The sequence below is a fragment of the Schistocerca serialis genome, chromosome 6, assembly GCF_023864345.2.
Source record: "Schistocerca serialis cubense isolate TAMUIC-IGC-003099 chromosome 6, iqSchSeri2.2, whole genome shotgun sequence".
In the NCBI taxonomy this organism is placed as follows: Eukaryota; Metazoa; Arthropoda; class Insecta; order Orthoptera; family Acrididae; genus Schistocerca; species Schistocerca serialis.
The window spans coordinates 101,589,734-101,613,116 of NC_064643.1; the positions used below are offsets into that span (position 1 = coordinate 101,589,734).

A 23,383-nucleotide genomic window follows, 5' to 3' on the forward strand; every position below is an offset into this window, starting at 1 on the left:
CTACAGTCATATTCAGCAACAGCAGCTTCTGCATAACCATCACAGAAGCCCAAAATGTACACCATCTCTCCGTACTCCTGCGATGGAAACTTGTATGGCATTGCAAAGTGTACTGTACACAGGACACAATAACAGTAAACAGTGACTGCAGTATCAACAGCATGGTTGTTATGAAAACGTACCACTCGCTGCACTTGTCTACCTAAGACTGATCGTGAGTCTTGTGAACACAAATGTCATGCTCCATATACCGTGGCACGTTTTGGAACTCTGTTGTAGTTCCTTAATCATGGATTTGATAACATTACTGTATTTACATTTTTTGTTCCAAATAACCTAAGGAATAACCTCCAGCAACTGGGGGAAAACCTCATGGCTCACCCTATATATTAACAAGAAGAATTACCAGTACTCCTGTGGTGAAAGCACTGCCCTGGTCGAAGCCGACTGCTACTGCCATGCAGTAGTGCTGCCCAATAGTTCCTGTGGTACTGGTTATTATTTGGTTTCACAGCTCCTGTTAATACATATAGATAAAATGAATGCTGCACTAATTTGGACTGCTCTATCAGACGTGCATGTAAAATTGCACTTTGAACACAATTTTGTTTGTAACAGAAAACAAATCAACACTTTCCATCAATACTGACTGTTGCATGAAAGACATGATAAGCAGTATTTGTTTGAGCTGACTCCAGCTACACTTTGCAAAAAGGAATTACAAATATGTTCTGAAACACCAGAGTAAACGTGCCTGATGACTCTCATGAGGGGCACCTTGTATGTATATATTCTTTCATCTGAAGCACAAATCTTCACAGGCATTGTTTTAAGAAACAAACTTCAGCTCAAAAGAGCTGCTCTCTCAGTATGAACAGTTGGTAAGTTCTATGAGCAACTATCCAAAAGTAGAGTTTACATGTGTCCACTAGCAAGTCCACATGCCGAACCTCATAACCGTGTATACATTGAGTTGTGCTCTAAAACAATCTTCAAGAGTCACCCTCAGCAATTTACTCTTTAACACACATACTTCTTTAGGCGATAGATCAAACAGTGGACACACACATATAATAATTAATGCTGGGCTGGGTTTTGCACGACACCTGCTGTTCTTCCTCAGAGTGTGCAAGCGCACACACACACACACACACACACACACACACACACACACACACACACACACACACACAGAGAGAGAGAGAGAGAGAGAGAGAGAGAGAGAGAGCAATTTTACTTTTCTCTTTTTGATCTTCAATCTTCTAGTGGGTTAATGTAACGGGCCATGACTTCAACTTCCTCTATTATCTGTTGGGCATATTCCAATCTCTCTCCACCTCTACAGTCTTTACTGTCTTTAGCTCCCTCTACCACCATGAAAGTTGTCCCTTATGTTTTAACACAAGTCCTACCATCTCCTCCCTTCCTCCTTTCAGTATCATCCACATACTCCTTTCTTTACTGATTCTCAAGTGAACTTTCAGATTTCTGTCTTAGTACACCTATTTTACATCATCATTCGATAGCACCACATCTCAAATGTTTCAATTCTCTTCTTTTCTGGTTCCTCACAATCCAAGATTCACTTCCCTGCAATGCTATGCTTCAAATGGACATTCTCAGAAATTTCTTCTCCCAATTTAGATCTATGTTTGATGCTAGTTGTCTTTTGGCAGGAATAACCTCTTTGCCTGCGTAAGTCAACTGTTTTGTCCTTCCTGCTTTGTCTGTCATGTGTTATTTTGCTTCTAAGGTAGTAGAATTCCACGATTCCATGGTATTATTCCTCATTACATTCAACTTTCTTCAGTTTATTGGTTGGTTGGTTGATTGATTTGGGGGAGGGGACCAAACAGTGAGGTCAATGATCCCTTTGGATTAGGAATGATGGGGAAAGAAGTCGGCCGTATGGAAAACCTAAATCAGTATGGCTGGATGTGGGTTTGAACTGTTGTCCTCACAAATGCAAGTTCAGGGTGCTAACCATTGCACCCCCTCACTCAGTCTTCAGTTTATTGTAATTCTTCTAAGACTATCAGTGTCACCAGGAATCTTATTGATGAGATTGTTTTACCCAGAATTTTAATCTCATTCCTGAACTTTCATTTTTGCACATACGCATTTCATTTTTGCCATTGCTTCTTCAGTGTGTAATTGAACAGTAGAGGTAAAAGACAACATCCCTGTTTTATAATTTTTATAATCCAAGCACTTCATTCTTGGTCTTCCATTCTTTTCCCCCACTTGGTTCTTGTACATATTGTGCATTACCCATCTTTCCTTAAACCTTACATTTGTTTTCCTGAAAATTTTGAACATCTTACACCATTTTATATTGTCAAATGCTTTTTTATGCCAACAAATTTTATGAATGTGTCTTGACTTTTCTTAAGCCTTGCTTCCAATATCAAGCACAATGCCAAGACTGCATCTTATGTCTTTACCTTTCCTAAGGCCAAACTGATAATCTTCTAACAGGTCCTCAACTTTCATTTCCATCTGTACTTTATTCTTGTCAGCAATTTGATGTATGAACTATTATGCTGATTGTGCAACAATTCCACACTTATCTGCCTTTGCTATTTTTAGAATTAAGTAAATCATATTTTTCCAGAAGTCTGGTGGTATGTCTCTCGACTCTCAGATTCTACAAACCAACCTGGACAGCAGTTTAGTTGCCACTTTTCCCAATGATTTTGAAACTCCAAGGAAATCTTATCTATGCCTTTTACCTCATCTGCAAGTCTTTCAAAGCTCTGTTAAAGCCTGACTCAATCACTATATCAGCTATATCTCCCATACACTCCAATTTCTTCTTCTAGCATATTTCCAGATAGTTTATCTCCCCTGTAGAAGCCTTTAATTTACCGTATTTACTCGAATCTAAGCCGCACCTGAAAAATGAGACTCGAAATAAAGTAAAAAAAAAATTTCCCGAATCTAAGCCGCACGTAAAATCTGAGACTCGAAATTCAAGGGGAGAGAAAAGTTTTAGGCCGCACCTCAAAATCGAAACAAAGTTGGTCCATTGTAATACGAGACACAATTTAGGTCGAATGAATGACGATACAGCTACAGTAGTTTGGTTCGAGTCGTAAGCTTAGCAGTTTAGCTTTACCAGGTAGCCATTGCTATGCGTCAGGCGCTCCATCCGTATTTATATGGGTACCCTTCCTTTTTCGCGTGCTTCGTCTGGTTTTTAATCGATTGCTTATTTTGCTTTGATCTGATAAGTGCCGTTTTCTTTGTTATAGGTGTTTACGTCACTCTAAGCTGAAAATGCATTACTGTACTGTGTCATGCATTGTTTGTCGCGGCACGGCTTGCTTTTGTGCGCGCTATTGCCGCTTACAATTAAGAAAAAAAGAGAGGAATCATCTCATTAGCGAAACAATGCTATTTGTTGTTATTTATACTGCTGCTTTCTTTGATAATGATCAACAACAACCAAATAATAAACTGCGTATGATAGAAGATGTTCTGAACGAGAGTTTAGCGAAAATTTTTCTCCGTTTGAAACTCTTTGCGGCCGCTTCTTTAGTACATCAAATTCTGCACAGAAATTAGAGTCATCTTAGATTTAAAAATCTAGTCAGTTGCCGTGCTTCATTTCTGACTGTATTACTATTAGGCATAAGAATAATACGAATATAAACATGACACGATATTTATATTCTTCCACGTTTGCTGTTGTCTCACTCTAGTTTTGTAGTTTATTAGGCAGACAGGATTTAATTGAGATAGCAGCAAACATGAAACAATACATTGCAAAATGTTTATATTCGTATTCTTCCTTATGGTGCAGAGAATACTGCATGTGATTCACATTTCTTCAGGTTCCTATCTCTTCCCACAGGTAGGACAAAATTCAGAACGTAGATTTGGCCATATTGACAAACATCCCAAACCATCTTGCCAGTCGGATTTTCGTAGTACATTGAAATTCTGCTACATTCGAAGATGAACAATACGGAATTTGTATTTACTTCGTTGTATAATGTATGAAAATGCAGTGGTGGAAACTCAGGGCGGAGAATAAAAGCTCGTCTTCCACCTTTTTTTTTTAAATTTATTTACTGACGCAGAGGTTTTGGCGCCAGTATTTATCTTTGTGCCTACAAAGCATGCCTGTGTAGCGCTACATATATTCGACGGCAGAAGTTAGTTGTGGCGGCACCTAACATTTTTCAGAACTTCCGCTTGCTTTGCACTCGATTCTAAGCCGCAGGCGGTTTTTTGGATTACAAAAACCGGAAAAAAGTGTGGCTTAGATTCGAGTAAATACGGTACTTTTTATATCCATCCCCTCCCTCCTCTGCATTTAACAGTGGAATTCCTCTTGTACTCTTAATTTTGATGCCTTCGCTTTTAATTTTACCACGGGCTGTTTGACTTATCTCTATGCTTAATCAGTCCTTCTGACCACAAATTCTTTTTTGATTTGTACTTTTCCTGCAGTCATTCTGCCTCAGCTTCCCAGCACTTCCTTTTTATTTCATTCGTAAGTGACTTGTATTCCTGTCTCTCTTGAATAATTTTTACTTTTATTGACTAGCTGAAATATTTTTTTTCGATATCCCAAGTTTCTTTGCAATTTCCTTGTTTGCACCTATAGGCCTATCAGCCTGTCCAATTTCTGTGATTACTCTTTTTTGTGATGCCCATTCCTCTTCAATTGAACTGCCCACTTTGGCATTCATTATTGCAATATCTACAGCATATACATATATCACACTGAAATTTTCACTCTTCAGGGTCGAGTCTCTGTCAGCACACAGTTTTAATCTGCTGGGAAGTTTCATATCAGCGCACACACACTGCTGCAGAATGAAAATTTCATTCTGAAAACATCCCCCCCCCCCTGCTGTGGCTAAGCCATGGTTCCGCAATATCCTTCCAGAAGTGCTAGCCCTGCGGGTTTCACAAGAGAAGTTTGGAAGGCAAGGGATGAAGTACTGACAGAAATAAAGCTGTGAGGGTTGGTTGTGACTCGTACTTGGGTAGCTCATTCGATAGAGCTCTTGCCTGTGAAAGGCAAAGGTTCCAATTTTGAATCTTGGTCTGGCACACAGATTTTATCTGGCAGGAAGTTTCATCTATGATCACTCCTCAGCACTTTAGTATCCCACTTCTTCATTGTCACTAAATTGTGATCTGAGTCTATACCTGCTAAGTTTAGAATATAAGTCTCACCAGAACCTTCCTCTTGTGATTTTTGAACAATGTATTTACAATTATTAACTAAAATGTATTCAAACTCAATAGGTTTTCCTTCTGCCTCATGCCTAGTACCACACCCTTATTCTCCCATACTTCTAGCTTCTATTCCTTCCCCTAATACAGCGTTCCACTCTTCCATGCTTATTGGACCTTCATCTTGCTTTGCATACTGAATTACCTGTTCAATATTCTCACATACTTCCTCTGTATCTTCACATTCTGGTTGTGGTGTCAGCATGTATATGTGAACTTTTGTCGTTGACATTTATTTGCAGTCAATTTTAGTGAGAATAATTCTATCACTGAACTGTTCACATCAACTCATTCTCTGCCCTACCTTCCTATTCAGAATGAATCCCACTTCCATCATACCATTTACTGGCACTGTTTACATTAATATTTGTCTGACCAGAAATCTTATCTTCTTTCTATTTCAGTTCACTGATCCACACTATATCTAGTTGGACTCACTGCACTTCCTTTTTCACATTTTATAGCTTCCCTAACACATTCAGACTTCTGTAATTCCATGTTCCAACTCTTAGAATGTCACCCTTTTGTTTGTTATTCAATCTTTTTCTCTTGGTTACCTCCACTTGGCAGTCCTCTCCCAGAGATCTGAATGGGGGACTAAACCACAACCTTTGCTGATGAAGGGATCATCATAATAGTTTTACAATTACAAGCCATGTGTCCTACATATACTCATTATGCATGTTTAATGCAGCAATTTCTACTGCCTTCTGTGCCTCACACCAACAATCACTATTGATTCTTCTGTCTTTAGGGGCAGTTTACCAACCCAAGGGCAATGCAGTGGCCTGAATCTCTTCCAATTCCTACACAGTCTCTGACAAGACTGTATGTAGAATGAGGGTGACTTCTTATACCGTAAACCTTCAGACACCATTGTTGGTGATCTTTTAAACAATTTAAGCAGAGGCTGGAATCAAACTGGAGACTCAGGACATTTTGATTACCAGTCAAAGACGTTCCTCTTAGGCCATGATGACACACACTATAATGACAGAAGGCAATATGAAAGTTAACACAACAATCTCTATTTTTTCTGTGTTGTTAGGCTCATGAAGGCATTCTCCATACATAAACAGCAACACTTCCACTGATTCATTTATCATCAGAACCAGAATGTGGTTATGTTTTCCACTTCAAAAATGAAATACACCAATTTTTCAAGTACTCACCTATTCACAACCTCCATCGAATGCAATGACATTTCCATATTAACAAGGACACTGAAATATTCTGTGATTTGGCTTGACTGCATCAGCTTTAGTAGAACCTCTATAGCTATTAATGGATTACTTTCGACCAGATCTGGAAGCTATGAAAAGTCATTAGGTTTATGTTACTTGAATTATACGCAACATTAACATTCCTGTACAGACAATTATTGATTAAATGTGAATATCTTTTATCAGTGTAATGTTTCCTATGTCCACATATAAATTTCAATTAATTTTATAAGTCAAGAACTTTATTGTCTTGGAAAATTAAAACAAGCAAGATTACTTTTTGGAACATGATGCAGAAAATCTTTTAATCAGATATTTACTAACTAGAGACATGACGAAACTACATAAAGTTCTAAAGTAATCAAGTTCATCATTGGTAAGATGCTAATTTTCCATTCTTTTGCAAATTGCATTAGACAATAAAAGCACAGTCCACATTCTCCTAAAAAATAAAAGAAAGAAATCATAACTTTTAAGTGTTCCTATATCTAGTATTATTCCGAATTCAGTAACAAAAACCACACCACCACCACCATCACCACCACCACCGACAACAACAACAATCTTACTACGACAACTATACCCACAATGAATGAGCCCTTACCAGCTTGTCTCACCTTCAATGCAGTGTCTAAAGCCAACAATGAAACCCTATCATGCTGATACTATCAGTACTAACTCGAATGTTGGAACATGGTTGTACTGAAGTGAAAGAAGTCTCAGCATCAGAGTGGTAAATAAATGTTTGAAATCAGTAACTCAATATTTATTGATAGTTGTTCCTAACTGCACTAATAAATAAACACCCTCTCCAGCCTTTTTGTAAAACTGTTCGTATTTCCACTGAAAGTAAGTAAATGAGAATTTAGGTAATATTTCCATTACAAACAAATGGCCATGATCCTTACCAAATGAAAATTACAGACTTTCATGATAATGTAATTGAAAACAAATGGGGACACTGGCATAGACTAACTTAGGCACCTTACTGAGTTGTTATGTGGCTTTTTTGGGCTGTTATTATACCTTTCAATCTTGATACACAGATAGACATGCTAGATGTAGGCCAAAAGAGTGGACTAATGTTCGATGCTTCTTCACCAGAGGCTGTCCTTTCTGTTGAACAGCTTATGTATAATGGGGCAGGGTGTCAAAATGAGGAAATAAGTGAGAGTGAAGCCTGCTTTGAAGGTGTAATATCATCAAATACCACTTTGGCCCTGTCTGTAACAGGGGAGTATATTATTGGAAATGTGGAAATAAGGGAAATCTGTCTTTCAGGACTGTCAAGAGGAATTTTAAATTATTAAACAAAAAAAGAGACTTAGACTTTTGGAGTAAACATATTGAAAACCAGGATACACAACAACAGGAGTTTTCAAAGGTCAACACAATCTGTCTACCTAAATTTAATAATGCATATAGTAAGAATATGATGATCCATAAGGTTAATATACGGCAGAGGGACATTCAAGCCACAATGGAGGTGGGACTAAAAAGGTTTTAAGCATCTGCTGTGTAAGTGTATGTTTTCGAGAAGAAACATGGCATTGTGTCACAAGAAATAACTGATCTTATTACAACTAAAAAGCTGGGTAACAAGAGAGCCATATTTACTGCATGTGAAGAGTTTATCACTGGCGACAGAGCTCTAATGGAAATTGTCAGCAGGCAGAATGTGTACAATAGCAATTTAAGTGGGTTCAATTTATAAATTATGTCTGGGCAAACTCTTGCCAAAAAAGGAATGAAAGGTGTTGACACAGTCGAGTGGTTTGTCCGTAACAAGACACAAAGCTACACCATAATGTCAACAGTATATGCAGATGGACACTCGTTATCACCTCTGCTAGTAGTTTTAATGCAGCCAAATGGGAAATTTGTGTAGCGAGTTAAACAAAGTTTGTTTCTTGCAGACAACATTTTAGCAGTTGCCTGTGATAGAGATATCTTTGTTTTGAACATTTAATATTGTGATTCACAAATGAAGGTTAAAAGAATGAAATTAATGTTTCATTAAATAGTGGCATAGTAGCTGCTTATGTTTATTGAAAAATTATTAAAATAATATTGAACATATACGTGTGTGAGTTGACATATACATATTGGGTAATCATAGCCTTCTTAAAATATGAGGTCAAGTTAGTGATGTTCCATTGTCAATAAGGTTTGGGAACCAGCACTAGGTCTAACTAAGAAGACGCTATGCACTAAACAAACAGAATGAGCTGGCGGACACAATGGATGGATTGCCTATATCCATGTTACCACTGCTGGGACAACCGCCAGATGTTGCCGAATATGAATGCCAATGCAGTCGCCTCTTTGGCCACCAATGTGTGCCCTCAGGTGTCAACTGTGTATGGAGACTAATGAGGAGAGGGGATATAAGTTAGCTGTGCATCCCCAGAAGGTCAGCTGCCAAAATATTGTGCCCGTTGGACAATATGAAACAGTAGTACAACCATTGACTGACTAATATGCCAGGAGTAATAGAAGAATTGAAACCATAAAATTGTCAACATAGAAGATATTCAATGAATGCTGTCACACAAAACAAATCAGAATGGACATAGACAATGAGGAAATATAGCCTTTACAGTATGAGTACCCTTTGCTTTGGCTGTTATGATAAAAGGCAGTTACACACAAAGTTTTCATAGTTTATGAAATAAAAGCAACAATACAAATTAAAAACATGGACAACTGCATGCTGTTTTCCTTTATTTTGTATCATTACATGTACAATAAAATTTTTATTTCATATTTCATATTTTTCATGAAGTTTAATATGAAACAATTTATTACTTTGTTTTTATATGATAGAGCAGCAAAACATCAAGTTTCCTTTTGCCCTGTTATGAGTATTTTGCAGCACTGCTAACAAATATACTGAACAATTAACTTTAATTTGTATCACCCCGAAACAGGCATAGCAGGTAATGGGAAATGCAGGACTAACCAGTAATTTACCAATGAATTCTATGAAATACATAGGAAAAGTTCAGTGCAATCAAAAGGGGATTAATGAGGTGTGTGTGTGTGTGTGTGTGTGTGTGTGTGTGTGTGTGAGAGAGAGAGAGAGAGAGAGAGAGAGAGAGAGAGAGAGAGAATATCTCATTGGGTGGGGAAAAAAAAATCATTCAATCTGAAGTCACTACACACTTGAAGAAATTGCGAGAAATTACAACACTGGTTGGACTTTTATCCATAAGAGTAAGTAGATACTCATGAACTCATAATTAAATAGAAATTCTGTTTGCAGGTATTATAAAACAGCGGTTTGACATGTAATCAAATGACACTACGAGTGCAATCACATTAACATTTAGTCTTTTATAAATGTGCCCAATAAAAACCTTTTGTATCTGTGAGTCCATGTTGTTCTTTGTATCTGTATGATAATAAAAATGGGAACTATATTATTTTATACAATGTGGTTCAGCAATATCAATTCCATTCATTCATTTTAACATCAGGAGCAACAAGATAATTAACAGAGACAACTGGAAGCATGATGCCATGATGTTTCTGGGCTTTAGGAATGTTTCTGGCTATATCTACATCTACAGCCACACTCTGCAAATCACTGTGAAGTGCACTGAGGGAGGATGCTTCCCATTTTAATATGCATTTAGGTTTCTTCCTTTTCCAGTCACATATGGAGTGAAGGAAGAATGATTACCTAAATGCCTCTTTGCATGTGGTAATTAATCTAACATTGTTTTTGCACATCCGACAGTGGTAATAAGTAGGTGGCTGTAATCTATTCCTGGATTCCTTATTTAATATCGGTTCTTAAAAGTTTTATAAATGAGCCCAATAAATCCCTTTGATACATCTAGGCTCAGTTGTCAGTGTTATGTTTCTAACAATAAAAACAAGAACAAGAAGGGCTACTACAGTTGAATATTTTCAAATAAAAGCAGACACAACTGTGTACTACTATTTTATTTATTTAATGTAATAACTTATTCTAATACAGCTGTTGAATTTTTATTTTCAACATTGATTTCTTGAACAATGATAATATCAGATTGAAAGATCTGATCAGTTGGTACAGGGGGGTAATAGAATCAACCAGATGATACCCGAGCCACAATAATTTCTAATTATTCAAAAAGGGTCCTTCACATCAGTAGCCCAAGTATAAAGTGATACTGGAACTGTACTTCTTGCACAAATAATAGGTATACTTTAAAGGTGTGATTACTTTGATTCCTCAAAATAAAAAAGTCACTGAGCAAATTTAAGCTGTAACTGTCATTTCTTCTATCCTTACTGCTTTATCTTCTATCAACACAGAAGCAAATCACAACTGAAGACTGAATTTAATTTGCTATACATCAAAGCAAATCATATTAAGAGTCATTTCTGTTTATCTGTATAAAGATTTCTGATATTTCTGCTGAGACAATATCAAACTTATAACAACTTGAGAATAACTTCCATGCTAGAAGTGAAACAAATAACTGAAATTGTTGCACATGTTTTCTTACTGATAAAGACATATTTAGAACAGGGAAAATCACAGATGTCTCAGAGACATATTTTATCAAGACATTCTTCCATATTCCTGATGTGATATGGATGCATAGAAAAATTAAATGGGGATAAGCTCACTAGGTTTTGAACTACAGGGTTATAACTAACTGTTACTGTGAACATTTCATAAATACATGGTGATTATTATGGAATGGACATTTATACAAATAAACATCATTTTTTGCTTATAGATAAAAAATTGTAACTAAGACAGGAAGTCCTGAAACTGCACACTTCAACTGTATATGAAATTCTATTCCACATAAAAATACATATTTTTGTAATATTTTATATAAACAAATATTTTAATTAATTTTTCTAAAAACAAACAATTTATCATTTTTCTTTGTTATAATTTTTAAATTGAATAAAAATCTCATGCACTATCATGCTATGAGAACACAATTTCAATCAACTTCATTTGTAAACATATTGCATAGTGAGTGAGGTCTACTACACATGTTGCCTTGCTAGCTTACAGGTGGATCCAGCAATATATTATGCAAATATCTTAGAAAAATTTAACTCACTGATTGATGAACTAAATAAGGATGACACTTCTTCAGAACTCGTTCAACGACAGTGCACTAAAAAATGAACTGCCTTAGAAATCGGCAAATCTCAGTTATTTGTTTCACTCTACCAAAAACAATTAGAAAAATCAACCAGCTTGTTAACTGATACAGTTAATGAAGTGCAATGGACTTCATACTATGTGTAAAATTGCCAGTGTTTTGGAAGGGAAAGTAGACAATGGTGAAATTGTAAATGAGTGTGCCAGTGACATTCCTTTCATGAAATATACAAGATTATCACCATGTGCTGTTAAAAGGTCTTTCTCCCAGTATCTATCATGCATTGTTTCGAGACACAGACATCAGTTTGTGATGGAGAACTTTGAGAAAGATTTTGTGGTTCACTGTAACAGTGAGTTGTTTCAATCAATCACACCAACACTGTGATTGCCGACTGATTTATTCATTTTTTTTTTTTAACATAAGTATTTACAGTTTTATGCATATTTTCATTTTTACCTGCATAAAAATGAAATATTTAAAATTTTTAACACATAAAAACCCATTCCCCAGTGATCATAATTACAGTTCTAGTTTCAAAATGCTGTAAATAAAAACCAGTGAGTGTACAGGCAACAGGACCCACAAGGACCCATCTCCTTGAAAAAGTACACCCCTACAATAAACAATGCTGTCAACCCGCACACAGTTATCTTTGCAGAAAGTAGCAGTACTGGATGATGTGTGTGTGGGTTTTCTGTAGCCCATACGCTGCAGTTATGTGTATTGATATGTCCTTACAGATGGAAATTGGCTTTGTCTGTCCACGGAATGTTCCACGGCCATTCATTGTCCAGTTCCATGTAAGCAGCAAATTCTAGAACAAACGTTTGTCTTACTGGCAGGTCAGCAAGAAGCAACTCCTAAACAGTGGTAATTCTGTATGGATAGCAATGCAGGATGTTTTGGAGAATTTTAAGCACTGTGCTCCCATGTATGTCTGAAGTTCAGGCAGTTCCCCATGAACTGCATGTTTGCACCTTACCGTCTGCCCCCATCATGTAGTGCTGTGGCCACATCTTTCATTGATGTGTAGATCAAGTGTTTCCTTCCCTCTATCACAATGCACTTCCAAAGAATCTGCCTTTTCGAATTTCATAATGATAAAATGTTTGTTATATTTATTTTGTTTCTCATAACATTCCCCCCTTCATCAGTAATATTCTGTTCAAATTTGACATAAGTTTGAGCAGTTTTCTTTTTCTTTTTAAACAGTTTTTTGAAAGTGGAACCTAATTATAACTATCCTGTATGTACTTTGCTGCTACAATCTTGTTTGTTTTGTTGCAAAATGATATTCAACACTAGAAATTTGGGTGAGGCAAGGTGGTGTGTTTGGACAGACAGCAGCTTGCAAAAAGCAGGAAATCTACACAAAGCCCTGGGCCTGGCACAAAATTTTAATTGTTACTTTTGATGTGATTCAAATATTCATTCAACTTGTTGGGGACAATTTCCTGAATTTATATTATCAAACAATGGAAAATCCAGGATGGAACGTAACAGTTTTAGAGAAGGAAGGCCTTTGTCTAATACACGCACACCTATCACAACTCAGCATCTCTGCTATATGGTGTCCTTCTCTAATATTGTTGAATTTATATTATTTAACTTTTAATTATGCAATTTGTAAAACAGTAAGTCGCTAAACATGCAGAAGGGTTAGGAGTGTAATACTTCAAAAACACAATGACAAATGTCTGCACTGTATTCCACAGTAGACTAGATGCACATATGTCATAATCTGCATTATTTATTTTCTGGTACCTTTTTCCACAATGCAAATGACAATATTTCTCCTTTCATGTGTGTATTTTTATTTTGGGAACAAGGAGAAGAACTGACACTGTAAATAAACTAACAAATTGTGGAAGGTTCTTTAATGGAGAAGCTCTTTCCCAATGGAAATTAATGAAAGACCAATGTCTCAGTTTTAGTAAGGAAGGAGGATGTTATAGGGAAACTACATGAAGCTAAATAAGGACTGAAAGATTAGAATTTAAACTCAACCTATCTGATCACAAGACTAATATCCAACACTTGTTTGATCTGTTCAGCATTTAGGAAAAAGGATCCTTTTGTCCATAAAGGTAAATACTCATTTTCTACTGCTCAGAAGTTTTATGGTTAAAAAAGTGTTCCTTGAATTGACATCATTACAGACTCAATGCCACTGATGTATCACTTGGACTAAATATTTCATTGTAATTCAATATAAAACTCCGATCATTTTTGATTGTTAAAATAATACTTCCATTTTTTTATGTATTTTTTTAATATTTACAGTGGTGGTGGTCTTCACATGCCCTCTCTTTGGTTTGGTTTGGTTTAGTTTAGTTTCAGTTTTTGTATGAATCATTGGATCATATTAATGGCAAATCACTATGATGTGGAATGTATCATAAGTCTTACAAACAAGATACATGTTCTCTGTGAAATAAGGCAACATGCTGGGCATTTAAACAGCACTTTTCTTTTAAAAAAATAATCTTCATCCACAACAAAATTAAATAGTAGAACCTAACCACATACCAACACTTTCTATTCTTATTTTTAAATCTTTCATCATCTCTGCCAGCAACTTTAATTTACTAGGTAAGTGATGAAATGCTATTATGGCTGCATGCTTAGTTCCTTCCTGTAAAAGAGTAAGGTTTAATTGTCAGTGGCAGAGGTATAACTTATTCCAAAATAAAATCTCTCTAATCATTTTGATATTCCGCATGAGAGGTTTTGTCTCTTTGGGATCTTGTTCATATACTGTATTCTCCATAGGATTTTTCTGAAAAATTAGTTTTACGGCTTTGACTTTTATTTAAGATTTTGCTGTTACACTAAGACTGCACATTTTATCCCTTTAGCTCACTCTTAATTTTGGGTCAGGCAGGGGAAGGGGTTAGGGGAGAGGGGGGGTAGGGGGGAGAGGTGGGGTCAGGGTGGAGGGTGCAGAGGTCTATACAGAAGCATAGTGGCCGACTTGTAACAATACCAATGGTGAGGCTCAGTTGCTTCACGTGTGTTCACACTTTGTAAGTTTTGTATCCTTGTTTGTACTGTTTTCACTATAGCTCGGGGTGTTGTGCAGCTCCATTTCAATAGCACAATAGTATATCCTTTTACAGATTTAGCTACGTAGAATCTTGTTGCTTGAAAGGGGAGGGGAACGGGGGGTGGAATAATGAAGTTTCTACCAACAAAGTCCCATTTCTCAAACAGTTGACTCTTTTTTAAAGTGACAGCAATCACCTCACCACCTTTCTGGACGTAGAAAGCATCCACTTTTTCAATGCTACCTTCTCGTCTTCTTACCGATAAAACTATGAAAACCATACTGAAAGTTACAAGCAACCCACTGCTAAAATTCCAGGTCCAATAAGGTACAAAACACACTGCAGGAACATAAACTACAAAATTCACACCATACTGCCACATCATTGGCATCTATTATGTGACCACAGGCTATTATGTGACTCAAAATGATCAACATCAATGTTTCATTTCAACAGCATGATGTCATTGAATTCCTTGTTAGAGAGAGGAAATTCATCTCAGATTTCAGTGTGTATAGAGATGTTGGCATGGGTGTCAGCAGTGTTACATGATGGGTGAAATGTTTCAAGGATGGAAACACCAGTCTCCAAGATGAGCCTTGTAGGTCGCCCTCAAACTGCCTCCACAGAATGCAACAAGGAGAAAACTGATGAGCTCATTAGAGAAATCAGGCATGTCACAGAGAATGAAATCACTGCATAACTTGCAGCAGGACACACTGCAGTGCAAGAAAGGATTCAAAGCTTAGATTATCAAGTTTGTGCCCAGTGGGTCCCACATTTATTAATCACACACCTCAGTGATGAACCATCACCCACAACCTTCTTCAGAGATTTCAAAATAAAGGCAATGATTTTTTGTTTAGTATTGTGATGCGATGAAAGCTAGTTCCATCATTGAGCACCTGAAACTACGTGCCAGAGTATGGAATTTCATCAACTGGGTTCACTATCTAAGAAGAAAGTGAATAAAATGTCATCAGTCAAATAGTCACATTTCTGATTGATTTCCTTGGACCTGGACAAATCACAAATACTTCCTGTTACATCCAGACACTATTGAAACTCCATCATGCACTACATGATTAACATCCTGAGCAGATAATCTTGCACAGGATAATGCATGTTCATGCACTGCTTGTTTCACTGTGAAGAAGATTAGAAGACTGGGGTGGAAACTCTTCCAAATCGCCCCTACAGCTACGTCTTGGCACACTGACTACCATCTTTTTAGTTCTGTTCAGGAACAAATGCAACGTCAATGGTATGTGATGTTTAAACATGTTCATTTTCTTAAGGAAGCTGGACTGGAGTTCTATTGTAATGTTATGTGCACACATTCTTCCCATCTCACTGCAAGTTTGAAAAGAAATGGAAACCAAGCTGAAAAGTGACAGAAAGTGTATGGATTAAATTGATGTACTAGGTTTGTCTAAAAAATAAAGATTAACAATTTTAAAAATAGTTGCTTGTTACTTTCGGTATAGCTCAAGTGGGCCATACTGAAACTGCAAGCACCCTATGTTTTGTTACGGTTATCTGAAAACAAGAGAACTCACATACAGCTGAACCAAACAGTTCAGTATCAGTCTGAAGAAAGCCAGAACATGTAACTGGTATTAACTAGTAACAAGTGCACCCAGACCCATTACTGTGAAATCTCTAAACTATTTTGTCATTCATCATGAAACTAACATAGTTCTTATAAAATGTTCCAGAATAGTTTTTCTCTATCAAACAAATTTTCAATGATCTGCCAGTTATCCACTATCACTTCGGCAAAAGTTGCCCAATGGCACTTTATAGGTTAACACCTTTACTTTCCCCTTCTCCAAAATTATAATGGTTTTGTTATAAGCTCCATTTTTTCTATGAGCATCTCTTTCTCATTTTCAATACATGTCTCTCATTGAGCCTCTTTCAACCTCCTGTATAATTTGATGGCATTTACCAAAACATGTGATAGTAAATCATCCATCCTACTGGTGGAGTATCCTGGTCCTTCTCTAAGCTATTTCTTCTCTCAGTCTTGCACCCACTGAAATGGATGAACTAGCTGCAAGATCTGGTCCTCATGGCCTTATATTGTATTCTACCCCAGTAGATGTACATGGCAACTAACCAGGTGTCCATCCTCCTTGAATGTTCACTACCAAACTGTGGCTAACTACAAACACTACTGCTGGTTACTGAATATGCTGTGCACAACAACAATGACTTCAGTAGTCAGTGAAATAGTCCACATGTTAATGGTCAGATGTAAGTGTCTGTGGTCACTTTGAAATACAGGACACATTCATGTTATAACACCTCTGGCATTTATTTGCAGGATTGAAACCAGACAGAAACATGTAGTTTGTTTTAAAATGTGAGTACACTCATTGTGAATGTGCGACAGAAAAGGCAGCACTGTTTGGCACACAGAACATTAGCAGCAGTGGCGAGAGTGAACACTGTTTTTGATACTTGAAATGGCAATGTTTTCATTACAAGAGCAGCATCTAACCGTTCTTTTTCTCCATTTGCATGGTGTGACACTGACTGAAATTCATCCCAGTTGAATGAGACATGTGGTGATCATTTCATGGACATGTCTACAAACCAAGACAGTCTCGGCCTTGCACCACCCAGTCTGACAACATGATCAAGTAAATGGAGAAAGTTGTTTTGGAGGCTCGTCAAATGAGTTTGGAACACATTCCACCCAAAGTTGGAATGTCCATCGGATCTGTGCACACAATCCTGTATGATGACCAGAAAATGTAGAAAGTGTCCTCCAGGTGGGTGTGAGTGATGGCCACAAGGCTGTGCGTGTTGCATGTTGCTAGGTAATGTTGACACATGACAAAGACATGAATGGGACTTTCTTTTTCTCAACTGTGAGAATGGGCGATACAAGGAAGCCATTTGCCAATCCTGAAACAAAGTGTCAGTCAGCTCAATGAAGCACACACACTCTCTGCCATCAAAAAAATTTCAGATAAGTGCCAGTGTTGAAAAAGTTATGGTGGCCATGCTCTGAGACAGAATGGTATAATACTTACTCATAGCATTCCAAAGGGACTATGGTGACAGATGTTCTGATGACCCGCTTCCAGCATTGCATGAAAAATGGACAGAAAAGGCTGCACTAGTTGTTCTTCACCAAGACAATGCATCAGAGCATTGGGCAAATGTAATGCTGCAGCTTGTTTGTGACTACAAGTATGAAGTGATTTCTTTTGCTCCCTACTCCTCTGAAAGCTCTCTTAGTGATTTTTGACGGTTTTCAAAGATGAAATACACTTTCTACAGTTGCACACTGACTAATCATGCTGCTATTGCATCAGTGATTTTCCGGTGGCCAAACAAGATTCCTACAGAAGCATCTCCAGTGGCCACTGAATCAAGCCATTAACTTTATGAAAAATGTGTTTGGCTGCAGGAAGATTATGTGAAGAAGTGACACACATTCCCCAGTTTTTGTGGGATTAGTTTGCAAGAAAAGAAATCAGAGGTGTTATATTCGAGGTGTGGCTTTAAAATAATACAACTGATGTTGTCAGAGAGTAAGTACGTATGCACCAAAGATGAGCAACTAATAGATGTGAAGCATGACGATTTCTCAGCCAAATGTGGCATCTCTGATGATTGTAGATAAATATGTAAGACTGTGGCCTTTGTTTTGTGGATGTGCTGTTATTTTATTTTGCTGGAAAAATGAGGAGCGTAACAGAGCAATGAACTGTCATGAAGTTTCATGTGAAACTTGGAAAAACTGCTGCTGAAAGCTACCTATTACTAAAAGAAACATATGGTGAAGACTGTTAATCATGTACACGAGTTTGAGTGGTCAAGTGTTTCAAAGATGGTTGTTGAAAATTACTCACACTTGGGTCGCACTTCAATACCAAAAATGGATGAAAATATCAAAAATGTAATTAATCTGATTATCAATGGCCTAATCTGATTATCAACGGCCTTGCTGCATTGGCAACACTGGTTCCCATCAGATCACTGAAGTTAAGCGGTCAGGTTGGTCTAGCACTTTGATGGGTGACCATCCGGTCTGCCGAGCGCTGTTGGCAAGTGGGGTGCACTCAGCCCTTGTGAGACAAACCGAGGAGCTACTTGATTGAGAGTAGTGGCTCCGGTCTCAGAAATTGACATATGGCCAGGAGAGTGGTGTGCTGACCACATGCATCTCCATATGAACATCCAACGGCGGCAGCTCGTTGGTACCGGTGGGCCTTCATGGCCTGTTCGGGATGAGTTTAGTTCAAGTAATCTGATTTGACCTGACCACTGGCAATGTATGTAATTGATTGCTGAAACTGTAGGAATTGACAAAGAATGTGTAAGGCAAATTTTACATAACCCATTTAATATGAGAAAAGTGTGTGCAAAACTGGTGCTGAAAATTCTGAAGACCGAACAAAAAACAGCCCGTGAAAACGTTTTGTACAGACACTTCGAATACCATTGAAAATGATCCTAATTTCTTGGAAAGAGTGATAACATGACCCAATTCTTGTTTTTTCACTTATGATACACAAGCTAAGTACCAACCCATACAATCGGAGAGAGAAAAGGAGCTTGAATGACCAAACCATAATTCAAAGCAATGACGATTTCTTTTTAATACATATTCATGAAATTGTGTGTAACTTTACAACATTGAGGTTCTCACTCAGTTCCATGAGAAAATAATAAAAAAGTAGGACACAAATTGTGAAGAACACAACATGGGTTCTGCATCAAGACAATGCACCAGCTCATACCGCATCGTCTGTTAAGAGGTTTCTAGTAAAGTACAGCATCCCAGTGTTAGCCCACTCACCTTATTTGCCTGACCCAGCACCATGTGCTTATCTGTTCCCCAACGTCAAACCTGCATCAAAAGGAACAAGATTCCAGATCATTGAAGCAGTAAAAGAAAAAGTAGCCCATGTCATACAAGAGCTCACAGAGGATGACTTCCAGCACGTTTCCATCAAAGGAAAATTTGCATGACGCATTGTACAAATACAAGAGGGGAGTTACTGAGGGTGACAATAAATAATATGAAGGTTTTTAAAATATAAAATGTTTTACAGCAATAGACCTGTTACTTTATAGCCAAACATCGTAACTTTCACGCAACTCGTATTGTTCCCTTTGGATGCTGACATCCAGCCATTCACATGTGAACTGTTTTGTTATGAATTATGCCTGGAGAAGCTGAAGCATCACACTTCCACAGCTGCTTCTCGTATTGTTCCCTTTGGATGCTGACATCCAGCCATTCACATGTGAACTGTTTTGTTATGAATTATGCCTGGAGAAGCTGAAGCATCACACTTCCACAGCTGCTTCAATACCCACTCCATTTCAACTCCCCACCCCATCTCACCTTAACTGCAGAGGTGTGAACTACTCCTCCAGCACATCTTTCCTTACCATAATCACTTTGATCTAAATATCAACATGTGCTTGCCTTCGTTCCAATCATCCTCATCCCTCCTCCTCACCTTACTTATTTCCACTTCTTTGCCCTCTTTTCATTCCATTGTACTCTGCTCTCACCATTTCTACTGATGATGTAGACTAATGGTGGGCACGGCGAGCTTTTTCATGGAGGTTGAGTTTTCATACCATCGCAATCGGTCTCTAAGTTGCTCAGGTTAAATATGAACAGAGGGAGTTTCAAACAGCTAACCTCCATAGTCTGCCAGCTAATTCTCCATCACTAAAAATCATTGTGGACTTAAAAAAATTACTAATTAATAGTGTTATGACAATAAATATTTTACGAGGATCATAAAGTAAATGGAACTTTGATGTATCTGATCTACCCATACTGATTCCTCTGGACTTCACTGTCCTCTCCCCCCTAAATCATTGTGGACTTAAAAAAATTACTAATTAATAGTGTTATGACAATAAATATTTTACGAGGATCATAAAGTAAATGGAACTTTGATGTATCTGATCTACCCATACTGATTCCTCTGGACTTCACTGTCCTCTCCCCCCTAATACAATTTAATCAACACTGTAATATAGTTATGCTCATGTAAAAACTAAATCTGTAGCAGCTTGACAAGCTGCATTCAACTTCAAATGACACAGTGAGTGGAGTGGATCCTGAAGAATAGAGGCCTCTTAGGTACAACACACTAGAAGCCAATGGAATGCCATATTATAAGAGAGCACACTCCATTTTAATTATGATTGGTTCACACTAGACTGGAGGTCAACCTACTCACACTCCAGTACATAATGATGAAAGTGAGATTATGCAGGACCATCCATTGGATGATATTTTCAGTATTAAAGAATCAGCAGTGTTACCAGTTGCATTTATTTATAGCCAAAGACAAATATATAAACCATCTTCTTGGCAAAGCTAATATGGTAAATACTACATACTGCAAGAAATATAAGAGTAGGAAAAGAAGTATACAAATGTTGTAATACATCAAAATATCCACATTCATTTTCCAAAGAAAAAAGTGTACGTAGAAAACAGCAATACCTAGAATGCACTGCTTATCACCATGTTGCCTTACTGTGTGATTTTTTTTCTTTTTTTTATTTGTTGAGATAACATTAAAAACGTAATAAATAAATAAGAAACTTAGAATAACCATGAACCATGGACCTTGCCGTAGGTAGGGAGGCTTGCGTGCCTCAACGATACAGATAGCCGTACCGTAGGTGCAACCACAATGGAGGGGTATCTGTTGAGAGGCCAGACAAACGTGTGGTTCCTGAAGAGGGGCAGCAGCCTTTTCAGTAGTTGCACGGGCAACAGTCTGGATGATTGACTGATCTGGCCTTGTAACACTGATCAAAACGGCCTTGCTGTTGTGGTACTGCGAACGGCTGAAAGCAAGGGGAAACTACAGCCGTCATTTTTTCCGAGGGCATGCAGCTATGGTTAAATGATGATGGCGTCCTCTCGGGTAAAATATTCCGGAGGTAAAATAGTCCCCCATTCGGATCTCTGGGCAGGGACTACTCAGGAGGACATCGTTATCAGGAGAAAGAAAACTGGCATTCTATGGATCGGAGCGTGGAATGTCAGATCTCTTAATCGGGCAGGTAGGTTAGAAAATTTAAAAAGGGAAATGGATAGGTTAAAGTTAGATATAGTGGGAATTAGTGAAGTTCGGTGGCAGGAGGAACAAGACTTCTGGTCAGGTGAATACAGGATTATAAATACAAAATCAAATAGGGGTAATGCAGGAGTAGGTTTAATAATGAATTAAAAAACTGGAGTGCGGGTAAGCTACTACAAACAGCATAGTGAACGTATTATAGTGGCCAAGATACACACGAAGCCCACACCTACTACAGTAGTACAAGTTTATATGTCAACTAGCTCTGCAGATGACGAAGAAATTGAAGAAATGTATGATGAGATAAAAGAAATTATTCAGATAGTGAAGGGAGATGAAAATTTAATAGTCATGGGTGACTGGAATTCGACAGTAGCAAAAGGGAGAGAAGGAAACATAGTAGGTGAATATGGCTTGGGGCTAAGAAATGAAAGAGGAAGCCACCCGGTAGAATTATGCACAGAGCATAACTTAATCATAGCTAACACTTGGTTCAAGAATCATGAAAGAAGGTTGTATACATGGAAGAATCCTCGAGATACTAAAAGGTATAAGATAGATTATATAATGGTAAGGCAGAGATTTAGGAACCAGGTTTTAAATTGTAGGACATTTCCAGGGGCAGATGTGGACTCTGACCACAATCTATTGGTTATGAACTGCAGATTGAAACTGAAGAAACTGCAAAAAGGCGGGAATTTAAGGAGATGGGACTTGGATAAACTGAAAGAACCAGAGATTGTAGAGAGTTTCAGGGAGAGCATGAGGGAACAATTAACAGAAATGGGGGAAAGAAATACAGTAGAAGACGAATGGGTAGCTCTGAGGGATGAAGTAGTGAAGGCAGCAGAGGATCAAGTAGGTAAAAAGACAAGGGCTAGTAGAAATCCTTGGGTAACAGAAGAAATATTGAATTTAATTGATGAAAAGAGAAAATATAAAAATGCAGTAAACGAAGTAGGCAAAAAGGAATACAAACGTCTCAAAAATGAGATTGACAGGAAGTGCAAAATGGCTAAGCAGGCATGGCTAGAGGACAAATGTAAGGATGTAGAGGCTTATCTCACTAGGGGTAAGATAGATACAGCCTACAGGAAAATTAAAGAGACCTTTGAAGAAAAGAGAGCCACTTGCATGAATATCAAGAGCTCAGATAGAAACCCAGTTCTAAGCAAAGAGGGGAAAGCAGAAAGTTGGAAGGAGTATATAGAGAGTCTATTCAAGGGCGATGTACTTGAGGACAATATTATGGAAATGGAAGAGGATGTAGATGAAGATGAAATGGGAGATATGATAATGTGTGAAGAGCTTGACAGAGCACTGAAAGACCCGAGTCGAAACAAGGCCCCGGGAGTAGACAACATTCAATTAGAACTACTGACGGCCTTGGGAGAGCCAGTCCTGACAAAACTCTACCATCTGGTGAGCAAGATGTATGAGACAGGCGAAATACCCTCAGACTTCAAGAAGAATATAATAATTCCAATCCCAAAGAAAGCAGGTGTTGACAGATGTGAAAATTACCGAACTATCAGTATAATAAGTCACAGCTGCAAAATACTAACGCGAATTATTTACAGACGAATGGAAAAACTAGTAGAAGCTGACCTAGGGGAAGATCAGTTTGGATTCCGTAGAAATGTTGGAACACGTGA

General features: G+C 37.7%; 1 protein-coding gene across 1 annotated transcript in view; it reads right to left on the reverse strand.

Moving 5' to 3' along the window:
* The window catches only part of LOC126484415 (CCR4-NOT transcription complex subunit 11), a 91,294-nt gene that overhangs the window by 18,998 nt on the left and 48,913 nt on the right, over positions 1-23,383 (reverse strand). The window contains exon 8 of the mRNA XM_050107924.1: positions 6,426-6,565. Within this exon, the coding sequence (XP_049963881.1) occupies positions 6,426-6,565 (140 nt within the window). The remainder of the gene's footprint in view (positions 1-6,425; positions 6,566-23,383) is intronic.